At 48.0% G+C, this 17,027-nt stretch overlaps 1 protein-coding gene across 1 annotated transcript in view; it reads left to right on the forward strand.

The window, feature by feature from the left end:
- DNAJC5 (DnaJ heat shock protein family (Hsp40) member C5) overlaps positions 1-14,542 on the forward strand; it is a 28,437-nt gene extending 13,895 nt beyond the window's left edge. Inside the window, exons 2-5 of the mRNA XM_066587608.1 lie at positions 5,677-5,792; positions 7,568-7,781; positions 8,324-8,495; positions 9,857-14,542. Of these exons, the coding sequence (XP_066443705.1) occupies positions 5,686-5,792; positions 7,568-7,781; positions 8,324-8,495; positions 9,857-9,963 (600 nt within the window). The 5' untranslated portion in view covers positions 5,677-5,685 and the 3' untranslated portion in view covers positions 9,964-14,542. The remainder of the gene's footprint in view (positions 1-5,676; positions 5,793-7,567; positions 7,782-8,323; positions 8,496-9,856) is intronic.
- The last annotated feature ends 2,485 nt before the right edge of the window (positions 14,543-17,027 follow it).

The raw sequence follows: 17,027 nt of genomic DNA on the forward strand, positions 1-17,027 counted from the left end.
TAGAGAAGAAGAGATCCTGCTCTCCTATGTGTACATTGTATGTAGAAATTGTAGCAGCAGGCTACACCCACCAGCTTACAGATAGGAGAGCAGGATCTATTCTTCTCCATCTGTGCACTGTATAGAGACATTATAGTAGCAGGCTACACCCACCAGCTTACAGATAGGAGAGCAGGATCTCTTCTTCTCTATATGTGCATTGTATAAAGACATTATAGCAGCAAGCTACACCCACCAGTTTACAGATAGAGAAGAGGAGATTCTGCTCTCCTGTCTGTGCACTGTATAGAGACATTATAGTAGCAGGCTACACCCAGCAGCTTACAGATAGGAGAGCAGGATCTCTTCTCCATCTGTGCACTGTATAGAGACATTATAGTAGCAGGCTACACCCACCAGTTTACAGATAGGAGAGCAGGATCTCTTCTTCTCAATCTGTGCACTGTATAGAGACATTATAGCAGCAGGCTACACCCACCAGTTTACAGATAGGAGAGCGGGATCTCTTCTTCTCAATCTGTAAGCTGCTGGGTGTAGCCTGCTGCTATAATTTCTGCATACATTGTACAGATAGGAGAGCAGGATCTCATCAATCTTTCTATTGCGTACCCTCATAAATAGCAGCAGTATATAAGACATTATATAGCACTACTGAGCTGTATAGATGTCCTTTCAGTAGCTGTGCGACCTAAAAGCATTTACTCGAAGCTGCGGCTACATCTGTGTATGTCTCTGTGTCTCTCTCATCCTCCCCACTCTCCTCTCCATAGACATCTATAGGCAGCGTGACGCACAGAAAGCAAAGACACCCCCACACACTTCCTGTAACCTGTTTTGGGGTATGTTTTGTTAGAGGCAGTATTAGAAGGAAGCCCCCTAGTGGCCAGCAGTTTAGAGGGATTTTTCAGCACAAAAACAGACTTTTATGTAAATAAAGTGATTTGTACTTTTGCTAGTTATCAGACCGGCGATCAAATACGCACGAGTTTTGTTTAAAAGTCCGTGACCACTTAGAATGCGATGACGCTCTACCTCGTGTGAATGGGGTGTTGTAGTCTTATTTGTAGTCCCGTTTGCAAGCATCGGGGAACAACTCGTGTAGATTGCTGTTCGTGCCGCAGAGGAAGACGCCTCAAGAATAACGTGCTGCTTACTTTTGTGGATTTGCGGCAGGTCAAACCGCACATCCAAGGCAGAAAACTCTGATTTCTGCCGCGGATCCTCCAGCAAATGCATGCCGGATTACCCTCCCCGATGACTGACAACCTGTATGCATTGTGAGGCCTCCGTAACCCAGGTGGAGGACATAAAGTGATTGATTATGTCCCGGCTCTGGCGGTAAGACTCTCTCTGCATGCATCGCTACTCTGCCAATGAGATGTGACAAGAGGCTCTAAACCCTCTACTTCAGATTCGCTTTATCCTGCACCGCATAGAAGGAAATTCTCCTGCGGTGACCTGGAAACCGGTCAGCAAGTTGTTGCTTAGCCAGGCTGTCCTTGCCGTCAACATGATGGAGCCCTGGTGGTCCCAATTATGAGTCCGTGGGGTCCATCATGCACCATTTGGATCTATCCTATCCGTTATTGAAGGGAAGCCATGACGCAAGTCTGAGCGCAGCTTTATCGGCATTGATACAATGTATCAAACAGGAGAGCAGAGAGATTGTGGTGCTGGCGGTTGGGTGAACTGGATACAATTGTAGCAATCCTCCAGCTGTAGGAAGCATTAGGATGGGCTTAGCCTGTAGATGTAAACAATTCACTGACAGTAGATGGGGATCCCCGGCCGCTACAGGAGAAATGTGGTATTACAGGTCAGCCATTCACATGAATGGCTGTCGTGTAATAGGATGGCACAAGATCTAACCAGAACGCAAGTGGCTTCTGCTGAGTGGCTCTCCATTCTGGGTCGTAGAGTGGGGTCCCTAGCGGGGGAATCAAAGGGCAAAATCATTTTGGGGGTTTTTGTGATGACTGTCTACTGTGGAAGCCTCGCTGTTGGGTTAATGAATGCGTCTGTGGGGGCCCATACTTAATCCGTGGTTTAGGTGAAGCTCCGAAAGCTTTTTATACATGTGCCAAAGTGTTGTTATTGAACGGGGTCGTTCACTTTTCAACTGTTATTGGCATTTGTGCAGTTAAAGGGGGCAGCCCAAAATCTGTTTCTCTTCTATACACAGAATAGCGGATAACTTTTTGATCTGTGATGGTCCCAACGCTGAACCCTCCCCCCAACCGATCCTAAGAATGGGGGTACTGTGTGCCCATCCTCCTCACTGCGGGCTTACTGCACCCCTGCAGTGAGGGGGAGAATGAATGCAGTGACATTGCCCGGTGTCGCTCCATTGCCCTTCAGTTGGACTGCTGGAGATGGAGTACAAGCTCTCGACCATTACCATCAGCCCCATTGAAATGAATAGAACCAGTTCCATTTCAGCCTGAGGAAGGATCGATAGAAGATCCGAAAGCTCGCTGTAACATCATGTATTTTTGTTGGCCATTAGAAGGTCTCATATCTACAAGATTACTTGGTTTCTCTCACTGAGAACAATCACAGTTGGTTCCATGATTGCTCCAGGCGCTCTTCCCCTCATCGGCAAAAACCAACCCCTCGGCTCATGATTGATGTCTCCATTTCTCTTGAACTGGAGGACCCCGTGTTTTCCACAGCGCCTTCATGTGTCTGGATCCTGAAGGAGATCCTTTCTCCTTAAGGAGAGCACCTAGAAGGTTTGAGGAGACTTATAAGGCCATTCATGCTCCTCTGGGAAATATGCAAATAAGGAAGATGGAACAACACAGCGCCACCTATTGGAGGGCAGCATTCCTGCAAGTCCTTGTCAGCCCTTTTAGACAAGCCCTATAACACCGTCTGGGTGCTCTCCTTAGGGACAGAATTTTGGTGTGCATTTTTCCGCTGCGGATAATCTACACCAAATCGGCTACGTGTGAAAGCGCCATTAGGCCGTTTTCGTACGGCCAAGAAAATCGTGTGAGATTTGTGCGTTGCAAGACGCACAGATCTCACACTAATATGAACTCCCTTCTTTTAAATGGGGTCATACACATGACCGATTTCATGTCCTATCTTTGGGCGTGCCCTCGTATCACCCATCGTCTTCAATGGGGCCAGCAGCAGCATCGCACCACATGCTATGTGCATGCAATGCGAGGTCTTCCATTGAAAACAATGGGAGACATTCCACGATCCTCCGCGGCGGCTGACGGCCATGGCAGAGGATTGCTTCTTCCCCGAAGTGATGCGAAACGGTTTCAGTATTAAAACGCCTTGTATCTGTGTATCTGTTCGCATGTTGGCGAACGCAATATTTGGTTATGAATCACGGCCCGATATCGCACTCCCCGTGTGAAGTTGGCGTAGAGGTAAAAAATCGCCAGTGCAAACATTGCGTAGCTAAAGCAGCTCTTCTGTGTGAGAACCAATCAAACAGCTCCAGCTATCCCAACTTCCTGGACCCCAGTGATTGCAGTAAGGAAAGGGGGGTTATGGGCTGTAACTATGAGCTATTCTATACCAGATTGGTGGTGGTCCAGTTCCTGGCACTACCGCCGATCAACTGTTTGAAGGGAGCTGAAGAGCGCGCTAATGCCTCCTCTTCGTATATCAGACACAGCGCCGTCCTTTGCCTAGTGGCTGTCCCCGGTATAGCAACTCGATCCCATTTGCTTGTATCGGGCTGAGTTGCAGAAAGGCCATGTTACTGATGAACCAGGCAGAAGAGGCTGCGACACTTACTAGAGTTGATCAGCAGAGATGCTAGTAGTTGGAACCCAAAAACCTGATAGATGATCCACCCTAACAATGGGCCGTGGGGTCGGTGCCTGCAGGACGGCAGCCAGAAATGTACGATGTCCTCCAGCGTATTGCCTGATCGCTTGCATTTGTTCCAGAAGCAATTCCATGAAGCGATTGCTAGTTATGCCGTTGGTCGCCCTGATCGTGCTGCACTGCAGAACACGGATTTGTGTGGAGCAGGAGGGGATTGGCGATCGACTGTTACTGTCTGCGAGAGTCGATCCCAGAGAGGATGGATTAAAGGGCTTCTATAATAAACCTTATAGAGAAACGCCGGCGCTCCTGTAATTGGGGAGACCTGGGGGCTGAAGGCATATTCTCTGCGATGGCGACCTCACACCTCGGGCCCCGGAGATCATCAGAGACAGAAGGCGCTGAGCAGCAGATGGCGGGGAGGAGGGGGATCACAGTGTATTAGAAAGGCCTCTTCCCCAGAGGATTTAACTCTGTGTGCGGACATTCTGTCGCCTTCTTCACGCTGATTGTCCTCCAAATTCCGTAGCAATGGCTGTTGATCAGCGGCGCTGATGGCTGCCTTCTCTATGCAAATATGATACAACTGAGGTTGTTCTGGTCTTCAATAGACCCTGCCAGAGGGAGATATAAGACTACAACTCCCATCATGCCTGCAGTTTACAGGTCTCCAGATAGTGAGAGTTGTAGTGTTGCAGCCGCAGGTTCCATCTGATTTGGTATTCTAATTAACCCTTTCTATGCTCTTAATACCTTAGATGAAGCATCGCCCCCTGGTGGCTGATTCTAGGGTTTGAGGGATAAGGAATCCTTTCTTCTCTTGTTTTCCACCAAGCTACTGACTTGATTCCTTGATTCTCGTGTGATAAGCGGCGCCAGATTCTGACGACCTAATGTGCACGCTTGGTTAAAGAAGTTGTCCCGTGATTGGACAACATACACAGTTTAGCGCCCACTGTGCTAAAATAAGAAAAGGAAGTGTACTCACCCGCCCTCTTCTGACGCGAGCCGGCGCTGCAGCCCCGCTGTGGCCTTGGCACTTGTTGTGGCTGTTGATGTCACTAGAAGTCAGGTGACTACTGCAGCCAATCGGAGACTGCAGAGTCTCCACTCTTTCTCCTGGCATCAGTGTTTGCACCGTGGGCACCACAATGCCATGAGTGCAGAACGGTGGCGCTGCAGTGGTCACGTGACTTCTGGTGACACATCTGTCACAAAAATGCCAGGACCACAGCGGGGCTGCGGCGCTGGATTGCGGCGACAAGGAACGGGCAAATACACTTCCTTTTCATATTTTAGCAAGGGAGGCGCTAAAAGGGGGCATGTTGTCCCATAACCAGACAACCCCTTTAACTAGACTGGTTGCTAATAAGGGAGTCAAAGAAGAGATGATACGACTTTCCTCCTGTCCGCAGCTTACACGTGGTATTACTGTTCAGTCTCCTTCACTTTGGTGGTGCTGGGCTGCAATACCAGACATAGACTGGTGGGGAGCTGTTTCTGGAGGAAGACACCCTGGGAGACGTTTACCAAACGCTGTGTGCTAGGATTCTGGCGTACAGAAGTCGCACCTCTTGCACAAGAATTTTGCGACTTTTCTACGGTCTGCGGCCGGCCACGGCACTTTTCTGGAAAGTGGGTGGGGCTTGTCAGGAGGGGGTGCGGCCCTCCCGTACCGACTGATTTATAATTAACTCCAGAAAGTTAAAGGGGGGGAGGGGCAAGTCAGGCGAGTTGGAGAACTAAAAATGGGAGTGGAGGAGCTTGGAGCCGCCGTGCGGACAGCAGGCGACGCCGTGGAAGGTTGTCATCCTACCTTTTATGTATGTTTTTCTTCTCCCCTTCACTGTTCATGATTCTCGCTAACATTCTGTCTCTGTTTAGTGACGTAAGATGTCGGACCAACGGCAGCGCTCCCTCTCTACCTCCGGGGAATCCCTGTATCACGTTCTCGGACTGGACAAGAACGCCACATCTGACGACATCAAGAGATGTTACCGGTGAGTGCGGGTCCTCCTACTGCAGCCCATTTCCTGCCGTTGATGAGCGTCGATCACTGAGATCGGTGCTCGTTTAATCAGGCGTTACATAGGTCCATGACGGCGGTACCGGAGGGCGAGCGATCGATCAAGTGATGCTTTGTCTTCCTTATACTAAGAGTCCTCCTTTTACAAATTTTGCACCTTATTGACCTTTTTCTGCCACCGTTGACACTTTTTAAAAAAATAGCGAGTCTTGGCAGAAAGGGCGGTGCAGTCGCAGCCCCGCTTATGGACTGTGATTTACGCGACATGTTGGTGTCAATTATAGAACAAACCCTCACTGGCTCGTAGTTGGTGTAGATTTAACTTGGGAGCGTGGGAGGGCCAGAGATCTGACAGATTTATTAAGGCGGCCCGATGGCATGGAGTATGTTACCTGCAGTTCTTCACTTCTGTCCCAACAATCTGCTGGTTCCAGGTGATCCTGTTATCTGCTGCCCAAGATGGCCGACACAATCCTAAAACTACCTAATCCCCCATGGTGTATTGACAGTGTTAGGCTACCAATGCACTATACCCACTCTCTAATTGGCCGGCACTACTCATGTGATCAGCACTAGCCAATCACAGAGCACAATGTGCATTAGCTAGTTAAAAAGTTGCGTTTGCCATCTTAAAAGGCTGAAAATGGTAAAGGGAACTGGTGGCTCAATGGGACGGGTGGCAGAGAACAACTACAGCAGGTAAGTTACCCCACCCCCTATCCCCCTCCGTTCCCAGGACAGAATTTTGTCCCAAAATCAGAAGGTCGCTTTAAAGGTCCATTTACACTGGACGAATGTTGGGCATATGATACTCGACACTCGTCCCCGCATCTACTCGCTCCCGTGCTGTTACACAGGAGCGAGTATCGTTGGCTCTTTGACAGAGTGGCCAGCAGGGGGCCGGGCGGCTGGAGGAGATTTCACTCCTTGCTGTTCCCTGCCCATCTCCATTCACTCAACACAGCGGCTGTTGATTTGCGGAATCCACGATCAGCATGCAAGTGGAGAATCCGCAGTTGAAATCGCCCATAGGAAAGCGTGCAGCATCTGCACCTCCATGCACACACGCGGCCCTGCTACATTGATCTCTATGGAAGCGAGTGATCCGCAATCCATTTGTAATTTGAATTCGTAGGCGGATACCTTTTGGAGACCAAGCAGGGAGGTGGGGATGAGGGGGAAGGCGGTCACTTTAGGCTTGCGCTTTTTTTTTCCGTGCGGAAAAAAAAAAAATCATCCGCGATTGCCAACAAGCATTTAAATATCATTTCTGCACGGACTCGCAGGTTTTCTGCGGCAGAAATCCACGGACATGAGGCCTAAGTGAGCGGTTTTGCTTATTGCTGTGTATTTGTTACAGTGTATCAGTCTGGAGTCCAAGATGTTTATATTGGAAAAAATGATCTACACTCGATACAATTGTAACGAACCCTCAGCTGTGAGAAGGATTAGCTCCGAGTGTAAAGAACAGTTTTCAGTTAAGGTCGCGCTCACATGACTGCGCAGTATTTGTGCGTGTAATATGCAGCAGCAAAATCCCATTCGCTCTAGTTGTGCTGCTCACATGAGCCACTTGCTACATACCAGCAGGAGATCGGCATGCCGACAAACACGTTCCTGTGAGCCCGGCCTAACAGACAGCAAACGGAGATCTTACACTAGAGGAATGGTTACTTAGTGGGAAGAAAAACAAAAAGTTAGTTGTTTTTTTTCCAGCTCCTATAGAACCTTTGTTCTTCCATCTTGCAGGAAGTTAGCGCTGAAATACCATCCAGACAAAAACCCCGATAATCCAGAAGCCTCTGAGAAATTCAAGGAGATCAACAACGCACACGGAATCCTAACAGACGCCACGAAGAGAAATATCTACGACAAATATGGCTCGCTGGGACTCTACGTGGCCGAACAGTTCGGGGAAGAGAATGTCAACACATACTTCGTGCTGTCCAGCTGGTGGGCGAAGGTGAGTCGGGGGCGTAAGATAGGCTCTGTCTACAGCTATACGTTAGATGCGGTATATAGCTGGAGTCCGCGGTCGCTCCCGGCTGTATATATTGAGCACCATGTATAGCTGGAGTCCGCGGTCGCTCCCGGCTGTATATATTGAGCACCATGTATAGCTGGAGTCCGCGGTCGCTCCCGGCTGTATATATTGAGCACTACGTATAGCTGGAGTCCACTGTCGCTCCTTGCTGTATATATTGAGCACTATGTATAGCTGGAGTCCGCGGTCGCTCCCGGCTGTATATATTGAGCACTACGTATAGCTGGAGTCCGCGGTCGCTCCCGGCTGTATATGTTGAGCACTATGTATAGCTCTTACGCTCGGACCCCCGCGTATGACTCTTCCTCCTCCTACGCTCGGACCCCTGCCTATGACTCCTCCTCCCCCCATGCTCGGACCCCCTGCCTACGTCGACTCCTTCCCCCACGCTCGGCCCCCCATGTATGACTCCTCCTCCCACGCTCGGACCCCCCACGTATGACTCCTCTTTGTTTCCCCAGGCTCTCTTCATGTTCTGCGGTTTGATCACTGGATGTTACTGCTGCTGCTGTCTCTGCTGTTGCTGTAATTGCTGCTGTGGGAAGTGTAAACCGCGGCCCCCCGAAGGGGAGGAGACGGACTTTTATATGTCCCCCGAGGACCTGGAGGCACAGATGCAGAATGATGAAAGGGGTGAGTGATACTAAAAGTTGGATAACATGTGGGTCATGTCCAGAAAAATGATGAAATAGTAGTTCTGTGGTGCCCCGCGGCTGCCAGTCATGTTCTGCTTCCATTCCATATGACAATGGGTTAAAGGCACACTTTCATCACTTTTGAGCCCCATAAACTATGAAGGAGTCCGGGGTGCCGTGTTTCATACTCGCCGTGCGCCCCGCTCTTGTGCCCGACTCTGTTCAGCCCGCTGTGCGCACGCTCTTCCATTCATTTCTATTGCAGAAAGGAGCAACTTCATGTTAACGGGGCGCCCCCTGAGTATGAAACCTGCTCCCTGGTCCCTCACGTTAGAGTTCATGGGGTTCAGCTGTGATGGCGGGTTCCCTTTAACTGTGTAATGAGCCTGCAGGGACGTCTTTTGGCATCGCTGCTTTGGGTCCGCTCACACGGTGCTTCTTCTGCAACGGAATATCCTCCGCGGATCTGCTACACAAAATCCACAGCAAAACCGCACCACTTGCTGTGGATTCTGGTACGGAAATCACTGCCTCATGTGAAGAGCTGGGAAATCCGCGCTGAAGGTCCGGTGCTAGAATTGACTCGCTGCGAATCTATATTCCGCCTCGCAAGTTGGTTCCCATGGGGGATTTTTCCCTTTGCCGTGTGGATGAGATTTGGAAGATCCGCTCGCTGCTACTGTAAATGCTGTGGATTTTCCATGCTGATAGTCCGCTCAGAAAATCTGCAGCAAGTCCGCCCCGTGGGACCCGCTGGTAGTCAGAGCAGAAACGGGGTCGAATTTAAATCCGCAGCACGTCCATTTTATCAGCAGATTTAGTGCAAAAACGTGTAACTTTCTGCCATGTAGTTCACTGCAGAGGCCGAAATCTGCGCCAAAGTCTGCAGCGAACCTGCATCAGCAGGCTGTGCTTGTAAAGCGGGTTTTACCCGTAAAAACTGTGCAGCAAATCCGCTCCGTGTGGACAGAACCCAAGGGCACAATCACGCGGGTGTCTTATGCCCGTATTTTGTATGGTCGGCATACAGCACCATCATGTTCATGTGACTGTGCCCTGGGGGTATGTCCGCGTGGGACGGATCCGCAGCGGAATGTCCACGGTGCAAAATCCACCGAATTTGGTGCAGCATTCGCCTTCTCATTTGAAGACGTGGAATCGGCGCCAAAAATCCAGCGCTAAAATTGACACGCTGCAGGTTTAAATTCCACGCCAGGCGTCCATATCTGCAGCATGGGGAAATCGCTAGAAAAGGGTTATTTAGTACAAAAACATTGAAAATCATGCCTGCGCTCACGCACTCCATCTACCGCTTACAGCCCGGACCGTAAACTCCCGAATGTCTCTTTTCTGTTTCAGATGCTTCAGATATCCCAGTAATGGTACAGCCCAGCTCAGCCACGGAGACCACACAGCTCACCAGCGACTCCCATGCCAGCTACCGCACCGACGGCGGCTTCAACTGAGCGCGTGCAGGAACCCCCGACGTCACTAGGATTAGAGAGGAGGGGGGAGAACTGATCTCATCCTACAGCCCTCTGTGTAATCATATACCCCCCCAGCCCCTCATCAGACCAGCTATTATCTTGTCCCCTCGGTGCGGTGATTGAACATCCGGGGAGTAAAGCGCATGCTCACCATCCACCTGCCCCTCCCCCACCTTCCTTTTTTTCATGATCAAATCTTTTTAATTTATTTTTATTTTACTTTTTTTTTTTTGTTTCTGTCTAGTTTTTAATGGGTATATTTTTGTACGGGGACCTGTTACCTCCGCACCCCTCCCTTCTTAACCCTTCGTCTCCTGAGCTTGTTGCGAATGCAGCCCTCCGTCACGTTTCTCTGTACATGGTGTCCCCTATTCCAGGTTGGCGTGATGAGAGCAGGAAGTGACTTGTTGGGACACGTCACTTCCTATGTTGTTTTTTTTTCCTGTGGCCCCCCCCCCCCCCCCTCCTTCCAAGATAAGTTTTAATTCTGCGTGCATCACATTTTTGTCTGTGTGCGTGCCTACCGCAGGGGCGGGCCTGCTGTGTGTGCGTGCCTACCGCAGGGGCGGGCCTGCTGTGTGTGCGTGCCTACCGCAGGGGCGGGCCTGCTGTGTGTGCGTGCCTACCGCAGGGGCGGGCCTGCTGTGTGTGCGTGCCTACCGCAGGGGCGGGCCTGCTGTGTGTGCGTGCCTACCGCAGGGGCGGGCCTGCTGTGTGTGCGTGCCTACCGCAGGGGCGAGCCTGCTGTGTGTGCGTGCCTACCGCAGGGGCGGGCCTGCTGTGTGTGAGTGACGGGGACGCTGCCCAATCAGCTGCTCTCTCCTGGCGTTTTACAGAAGAGGACAACGTGTTCTGCTGCTGTAACAACATAGTTTATTAATTTTTTTTTGCTGCGCAAAATTGTTTACCGACGGACAGCTGAATTGGCGTGACCGTATACACTCCCCCCAACAAAAAAAACCTCATTTTTGGCTTTTTCCACACATTTCTGGGAGGTGGAAACTATTTAGTAAAGTTGCACTTTGAGAGTTTTCCTCAGTACCGTGCATCTGTTTTTACCACCTGTGCGGCAAATTCTTCCGTTTTTCTTCTGCCCGCTGTGTGTAAGTGATTCCACCCCCGTCAACGGGAGGACTATGTCGTAGGCGACGGCGAATTCCGTTAACCCCACAATGGAAGGTGGGAGTGGGGTAGTCCGTGTCATAAAGGGTGTGCTCGGAGCCCCCGGTGCAGTGACTGCGTACTCGACCCCCTGCGTATTGCCGGCGTAGGAAGCCGGCGCCATATTTATTTGTATATAATGTCGGTAGTACTTTGCAGCGCTGTATTTATCTGTATATAGTGTCCCTAGTGTACACAGCGCTGTACGGTGTGCGTGCGTCTGGTGCTGGGAGAGTATTTGTCACTATGCCAAAGATATGTGCGCTGCCCCCTCCCCCCAATGGCTTATCGTGGCAGCGGCTCCTAGCGCTTGTGGGGCAGTGACAATTTTCGTAACCGCGGCGCTGCGTAACAGAGCCTCACCCGTCACTCTGATCACCCTCCGTTCCTGATGTTTTCTGGAGGCAGCACGGACCTGTTTGTGGATTCCGGAGCTCGCCTCGCACCCGTGGGCGGTTCAGTGGGCGCTCACGGCTGTAGTGCTAATAGGGTCAGGTGTATGGCGCGTCCTGCGACGAATCTGATAGCCCTTGTGTCCCTCTAATCCCTATATGTAGTACTAGCCAAGCGGAGCGCAGCTCCAACCGCACGCGCCATGGGTCCGGAGAAAGCGCCAGTCTAAGCCGTGCGGCTTTAAGTCCGTAAATTTAGTGCTCGCAACGGTTCGTGGTTATTTTCTTGTTCTCCGTTTTGACAGTTTCCGAGCGGCCGATCTCTGAGCTGTCCGTCCATCATGGCGGCTCATGTGCTTTATCTGTCCGGTGGATATTAGTTTGGAGAGAGAGAGAAGGGGCGAGCTGTGTTTGTGATACGGATTAGTGACTGACCTTACATCTACTCCCCACTAGATGGCGCTGCTGCTTGTGAAGTGTCTCGTGGCGCTGTATGTGCCCGGGATATATCGTGCATGCAAGATGTTATTGCGCCTCTGTAACCAACACTACTATTTGCAACCTGACGGTCCTCTCGCCATTTTTGAATAATGGTAAGAAAAGTAGGCGGTTCTGTTCAGATGCAAATACTTTTGTTTTACGTATCTAGCGGTGATCTTAAAGGGGCGGTCTGCGGGGGGGAAAAATTCAGTACTCACCCCCACCCAATTCCGATGGCGCCTGCCCTCCTGCTGCACTCTTTTTCGTCTGCAGCCATGAAGTCCCTCGCATGGTCATGTGACCGCCACAGACGGTTACTAACTTACATACAGCCGATCATTGGCTGCAGCAGTCATGTGACCCTGTGACGGAACTTTATCGCTGCAGACGGAATAAAAAAACAAAAAAGTACAGCGGTTTAACGGAATCCGGTGAGGCGTTGGGCCGTATTTACGCGGTCGATACTTTTGCGCGTGTTTTGTGCGTTGAGGCGTATAAAACGCACACAAAATTAAACCCCATTATTTTAGATGGGTCTGCTGGCGTCACGATTTTTCTCTTGCAGTGATGCTGTGAGACAGAAACATTGCAGCCTATGGTATTTTTCTGCGATTCTGCGGAGAGCTCGCCAATTACTTCCTATGGGCGAGTTAGAAAAAAAACCGCTTCGCACTCGTATAGACGTGCAAGTTTCATGCGACTGCGATGCAATTTTTTTTTTACATTTTCATATTGAAACATACAATTTTTGTGCGCATGAAAGTCGCATTTTTCTTCCAAAACGCATGACCCTCGCAGGTAAAATGGCGGTTTTAAGAGCGCAGTAGCTGTCTGAGTGTCTTGCACCGAGATAGCACTCGCCTGTGTAAGTACGGCCTTAGGCTTATGTACAGCACTGAGCAGATTTCAATTCGATTTTTTTTTTTTTTCCCGCAGACCACCCATTTATGAATCCCCCTCTAGTCACATCCAAAGCTGCTGTGTAGTAGCTGCCGCTTGCAATTGCAGGCTGAAACCAATGGGAGCTGCGCCTGCAATTACGAGCGCCGTCGGCTCCTGGGTATACCGGCACTGATGGCCAACGCTGCCTGGAAAACCCCTATAAAGGGGTTGTGCTGAGTTATAATGTTGTTCCCTATCCAAAGAATGGGGTGTAACTTTATGATTGTGGGGGTCCGACTGCTGGGGGTCCAAGAAGAGGATTCCTGAAGGTCCCTGCAGGAGTGGTATGGAGGATGCGCATGTGCAGCACGGCTCCATTCACTTCAATGAGAGGGCAGCAGATTCAAGCACTAGGCTGCAGATGGCAGTCCCAATGAAATGATTGGCGCAGCAGCGTGCTCTTCCACCATTCCATTCATGAAGGGACCTTCAGATCCTCATTCTTGGGATCGGTGACCGTGCCAGCAGCTGGACCTCCACCACTTATCCTGTTATCCCCTATCCTGTTGATAACGTTATAACTTGGCACCGCCCCTTTAAGGGCTTTTATATACAAGTGAATGATTAGACAAGGAAATTTGCTCGTCTGTCAGGTGATCGCATCTTTGATACAGCACCAAAAATCATTGCTGTTGGCGGCACACCTCCCCGCGTCAACGGGGGATGAGCTTCTAACAATGTCATAAGTCTATGGGGGATGAAGGATCATATGAATGATCGATCGTCCCTCATCAAGGACGGGCAGACGAGCACCGATCGCTCACTGATTGGCGCTCGGCATTGCAGCCACATCTATAAATGTAAGAGCTCCTTTATAATGGGCCACGGGAGAAACTAGCTACATCTCCTTCAATGCACCGCAGCAGACTGCGCTCTATACGGTGACTCTGCCAGATTCTGCAGTCGTTCACAGGAAAGCAATTGTAAATGCAGCTCTGGATGTGACTGGAGTAAAAGACATGAGACAATTTGGTGCACACTAACTAGAAGTTCTTCATTCTGATGACCCTGGGACCTTTCACGAGGGGTGGAGTTACTCCGCAGGGCGCAGTCAAATCTACAGCCATGCGGAATTCAACACAAAAATCTGAATTTTGATACGGAATTGCAGTCCGGTTTTAAGCCATTTTCAATTCCGCGGGCTGCGGTGCGTCAGCGACGTATAATGCCCCGTGTGTAAGGTCCCTCTCGATGTGTCATACTTCCCGTATCGCACACAAACCGGCAGCAGCTTTTTCTCGCGCCAAACTGATCTGTACGCGGATCGTGTCTCGCCCCCCCCCCCTTTTGTTTCCGCTCCTCCATATTATATGAAACGTTTCCGCTGTTCTCGACCTGCCAGGAGTAAACGGTGCGACTGTTGGCGTCCGCGAATCTGTGTGTCTAGTATCGGGGGGGGAGGGGGCTGGGTTGGGGTCGGGGTGACGCTGAGGTCCCTCTGAACATTTGCAGAGGATAAAAACATTTTGTTTGTAGCATGTCATTATGTATGTTTGAGTATAACCTAACGTGAAACAAAGCCAGACGGACGTTACGTAATCTGAACCACTACTGTACAATAAATGTTTCGGTGCAGGAACCTCGTAAGGAGAGTTGTGTGATTATTGCGTCGTCTCTGAGCCGTCCGACATCTCATGTGACCAGAGAGAGTACTGATCGCATGAAAGTGTTGTAATTTATACTATCCCCTGTGGATAAGACTATAACTACTATAATACTGCTCCCTATGTACAAGAATATAACTACTATAATACTGCCTCCTATGTACAAGAATATAACTACTATAATACTGCCCCCTATGTACAAGAATATAACTACTATAATACTGCTCCCTATGTACAAGAATATAACTACTATAATACTGCTCCCTATGTACAAGAATATAACTACTATAATACTGCTCCCTATGTACAAGAATATAACTACTATAATACTACCCCCTATGTACAAGAATATAACTACTATAATACTGCTCCCTATGTACAAGAATATAACTACTATAATACTGCTCCCTATGTACAAGAATATAACTACTATAATACTGCCCCCTATGTACAAGAATATAACTACTATAATACTACCCCCTATGTACAAGAATATAACTACTATAATACTGCCCCCTATGCACAAGAATATAAATACTATAATACTGCCCCCTATGTACAAGAATATAACTACTATAATACTGCCCCCTATGCACAAGAATATAACTACTATAATACTGCCCCCTATGCACAAGAATATAAATACTATAATACTGCCTCCTATGTACAAGAATATAACTACTATAATACTCCCCCCTATGTACAAGAATATAACTACTATAATACTGCCCCCTATGTACAAGAATATTACTGCTATAATACTGCCTCCTATGTACAAGAATATAACTACTATAATACTCCCCCATGTGTACAAGAATATAACTACTATAATACTGCCCTCTATGTACAAGAATATAACTACTATAATACTGTCCCCTATGTACAAGAATATAACTACTATAATACTACCCCCTATGTACAATAATATAACTACTATAATACTGTCTCCTATGTACAAGAATATAACTACTATAATACTGCCCCCTATGTACGAGAATATAACTACTATAATACTGCCCCCTATGTACGAGAATATAACTACTATAATACTGCCCCCTATGCACAAGAATATAAATACTATAATACTGCCTCCTATGTACAAGAATATAACTACTATAATACTGCCCCCTATGTACAATAATATAACTACTATAATACTGTCTCCTATGTACGAGAATATAACTACTATAATACTGCCCCCTATGTACGAGAATATAACTACTATAATACTACCCCCTATGTACGAGAATATAACTACTATAATACTGCCGCCTATGTACGAGAATATAACTACTATAATACTGCCCCCTATGTACGAGAATATAACTACTATAATACTGCCCCCTATGTACGAGAATATAACTACTATAACACTGCCCCCTATGTACAAGAACATGACTACTATAACACTGCCCCCTATGTACAAGAACATGACTACTATAACACTGCCCCCTATGTACAAGAATATAACTACTATAATACTGCCTCCTATGTACAAGAATATAACTACTATAATACTGCTCCTATGTACAAGAATATAACTACTATAATACTGCCCCCTATGTACAAGAATATAACTACTATAATACTGCCACTATGTACAAGAATATAACTACTATAATACTGCTCCTATGTACAAGAATATATCTACTATAATACTGCCCCCTATGTACAAGAATAGAACTACTATAATACTGCCCCCCTATGTACAAGAATATAACTACTATAATACTGCCCCCTATGTACAAGAATAGAACTACTATAATACTGCCCCCTATGTACAAGAATAGAACTACTATAATACTGCCCCCTATGTACAAGAATAGAACTACTATAATACTGCCCTCTATGTACAAGAATAGAACTACTATAATACTGCCTCCTATGTACGTGAATACAACTACTGTAATACTGCCCTCTATGTACGAGAATACAACTACTGTAATACTGCCCTCTATGTACAAGAATACAACTATTGTAATACTGCCCCCTATGTACGAGAATACAACAACTATAATACTGCCCCCTATGTACGAGAATACAACTACTATAATACTGCCCCCTATGTACGAGAATACAACTACTATAATACTGCCCCCTATGTACGAGAATACAACTACAATAATACTGCCCCCTATGCACGAGAATATTATAGTAGTTATATTCTTGTACATAGGAGCGGTATTATAGGAGTTATATTCTTGTACATAGGCAGTATTATAGGAGTTATATTCTTGTACATAGGAGGCAGTATTATAGTAGTTATATTCTTGTACATAGGGGGCAGTATTATAGTAGTTATATTCTTGTACATAGGAGGCAGTATTATAGTAGTTATATTCTTGTACATAGGGAGCAGTATTATAGTAGTTATATTCTTGTACATAGGGGGCAGTATTATAGTAGTTATACTCTTGTACATTGGGGGCAGTATTATAGTAGTCATATTCCTGTACATAGAGGG

The sequence above is a fragment of the Eleutherodactylus coqui genome, chromosome 13, assembly GCF_035609145.1.
Source record: "Eleutherodactylus coqui strain aEleCoq1 chromosome 13, aEleCoq1.hap1, whole genome shotgun sequence".
NCBI lineage: Eukaryota > Metazoa > Chordata > Amphibia > Anura > Eleutherodactylidae > Eleutherodactylus > Eleutherodactylus coqui.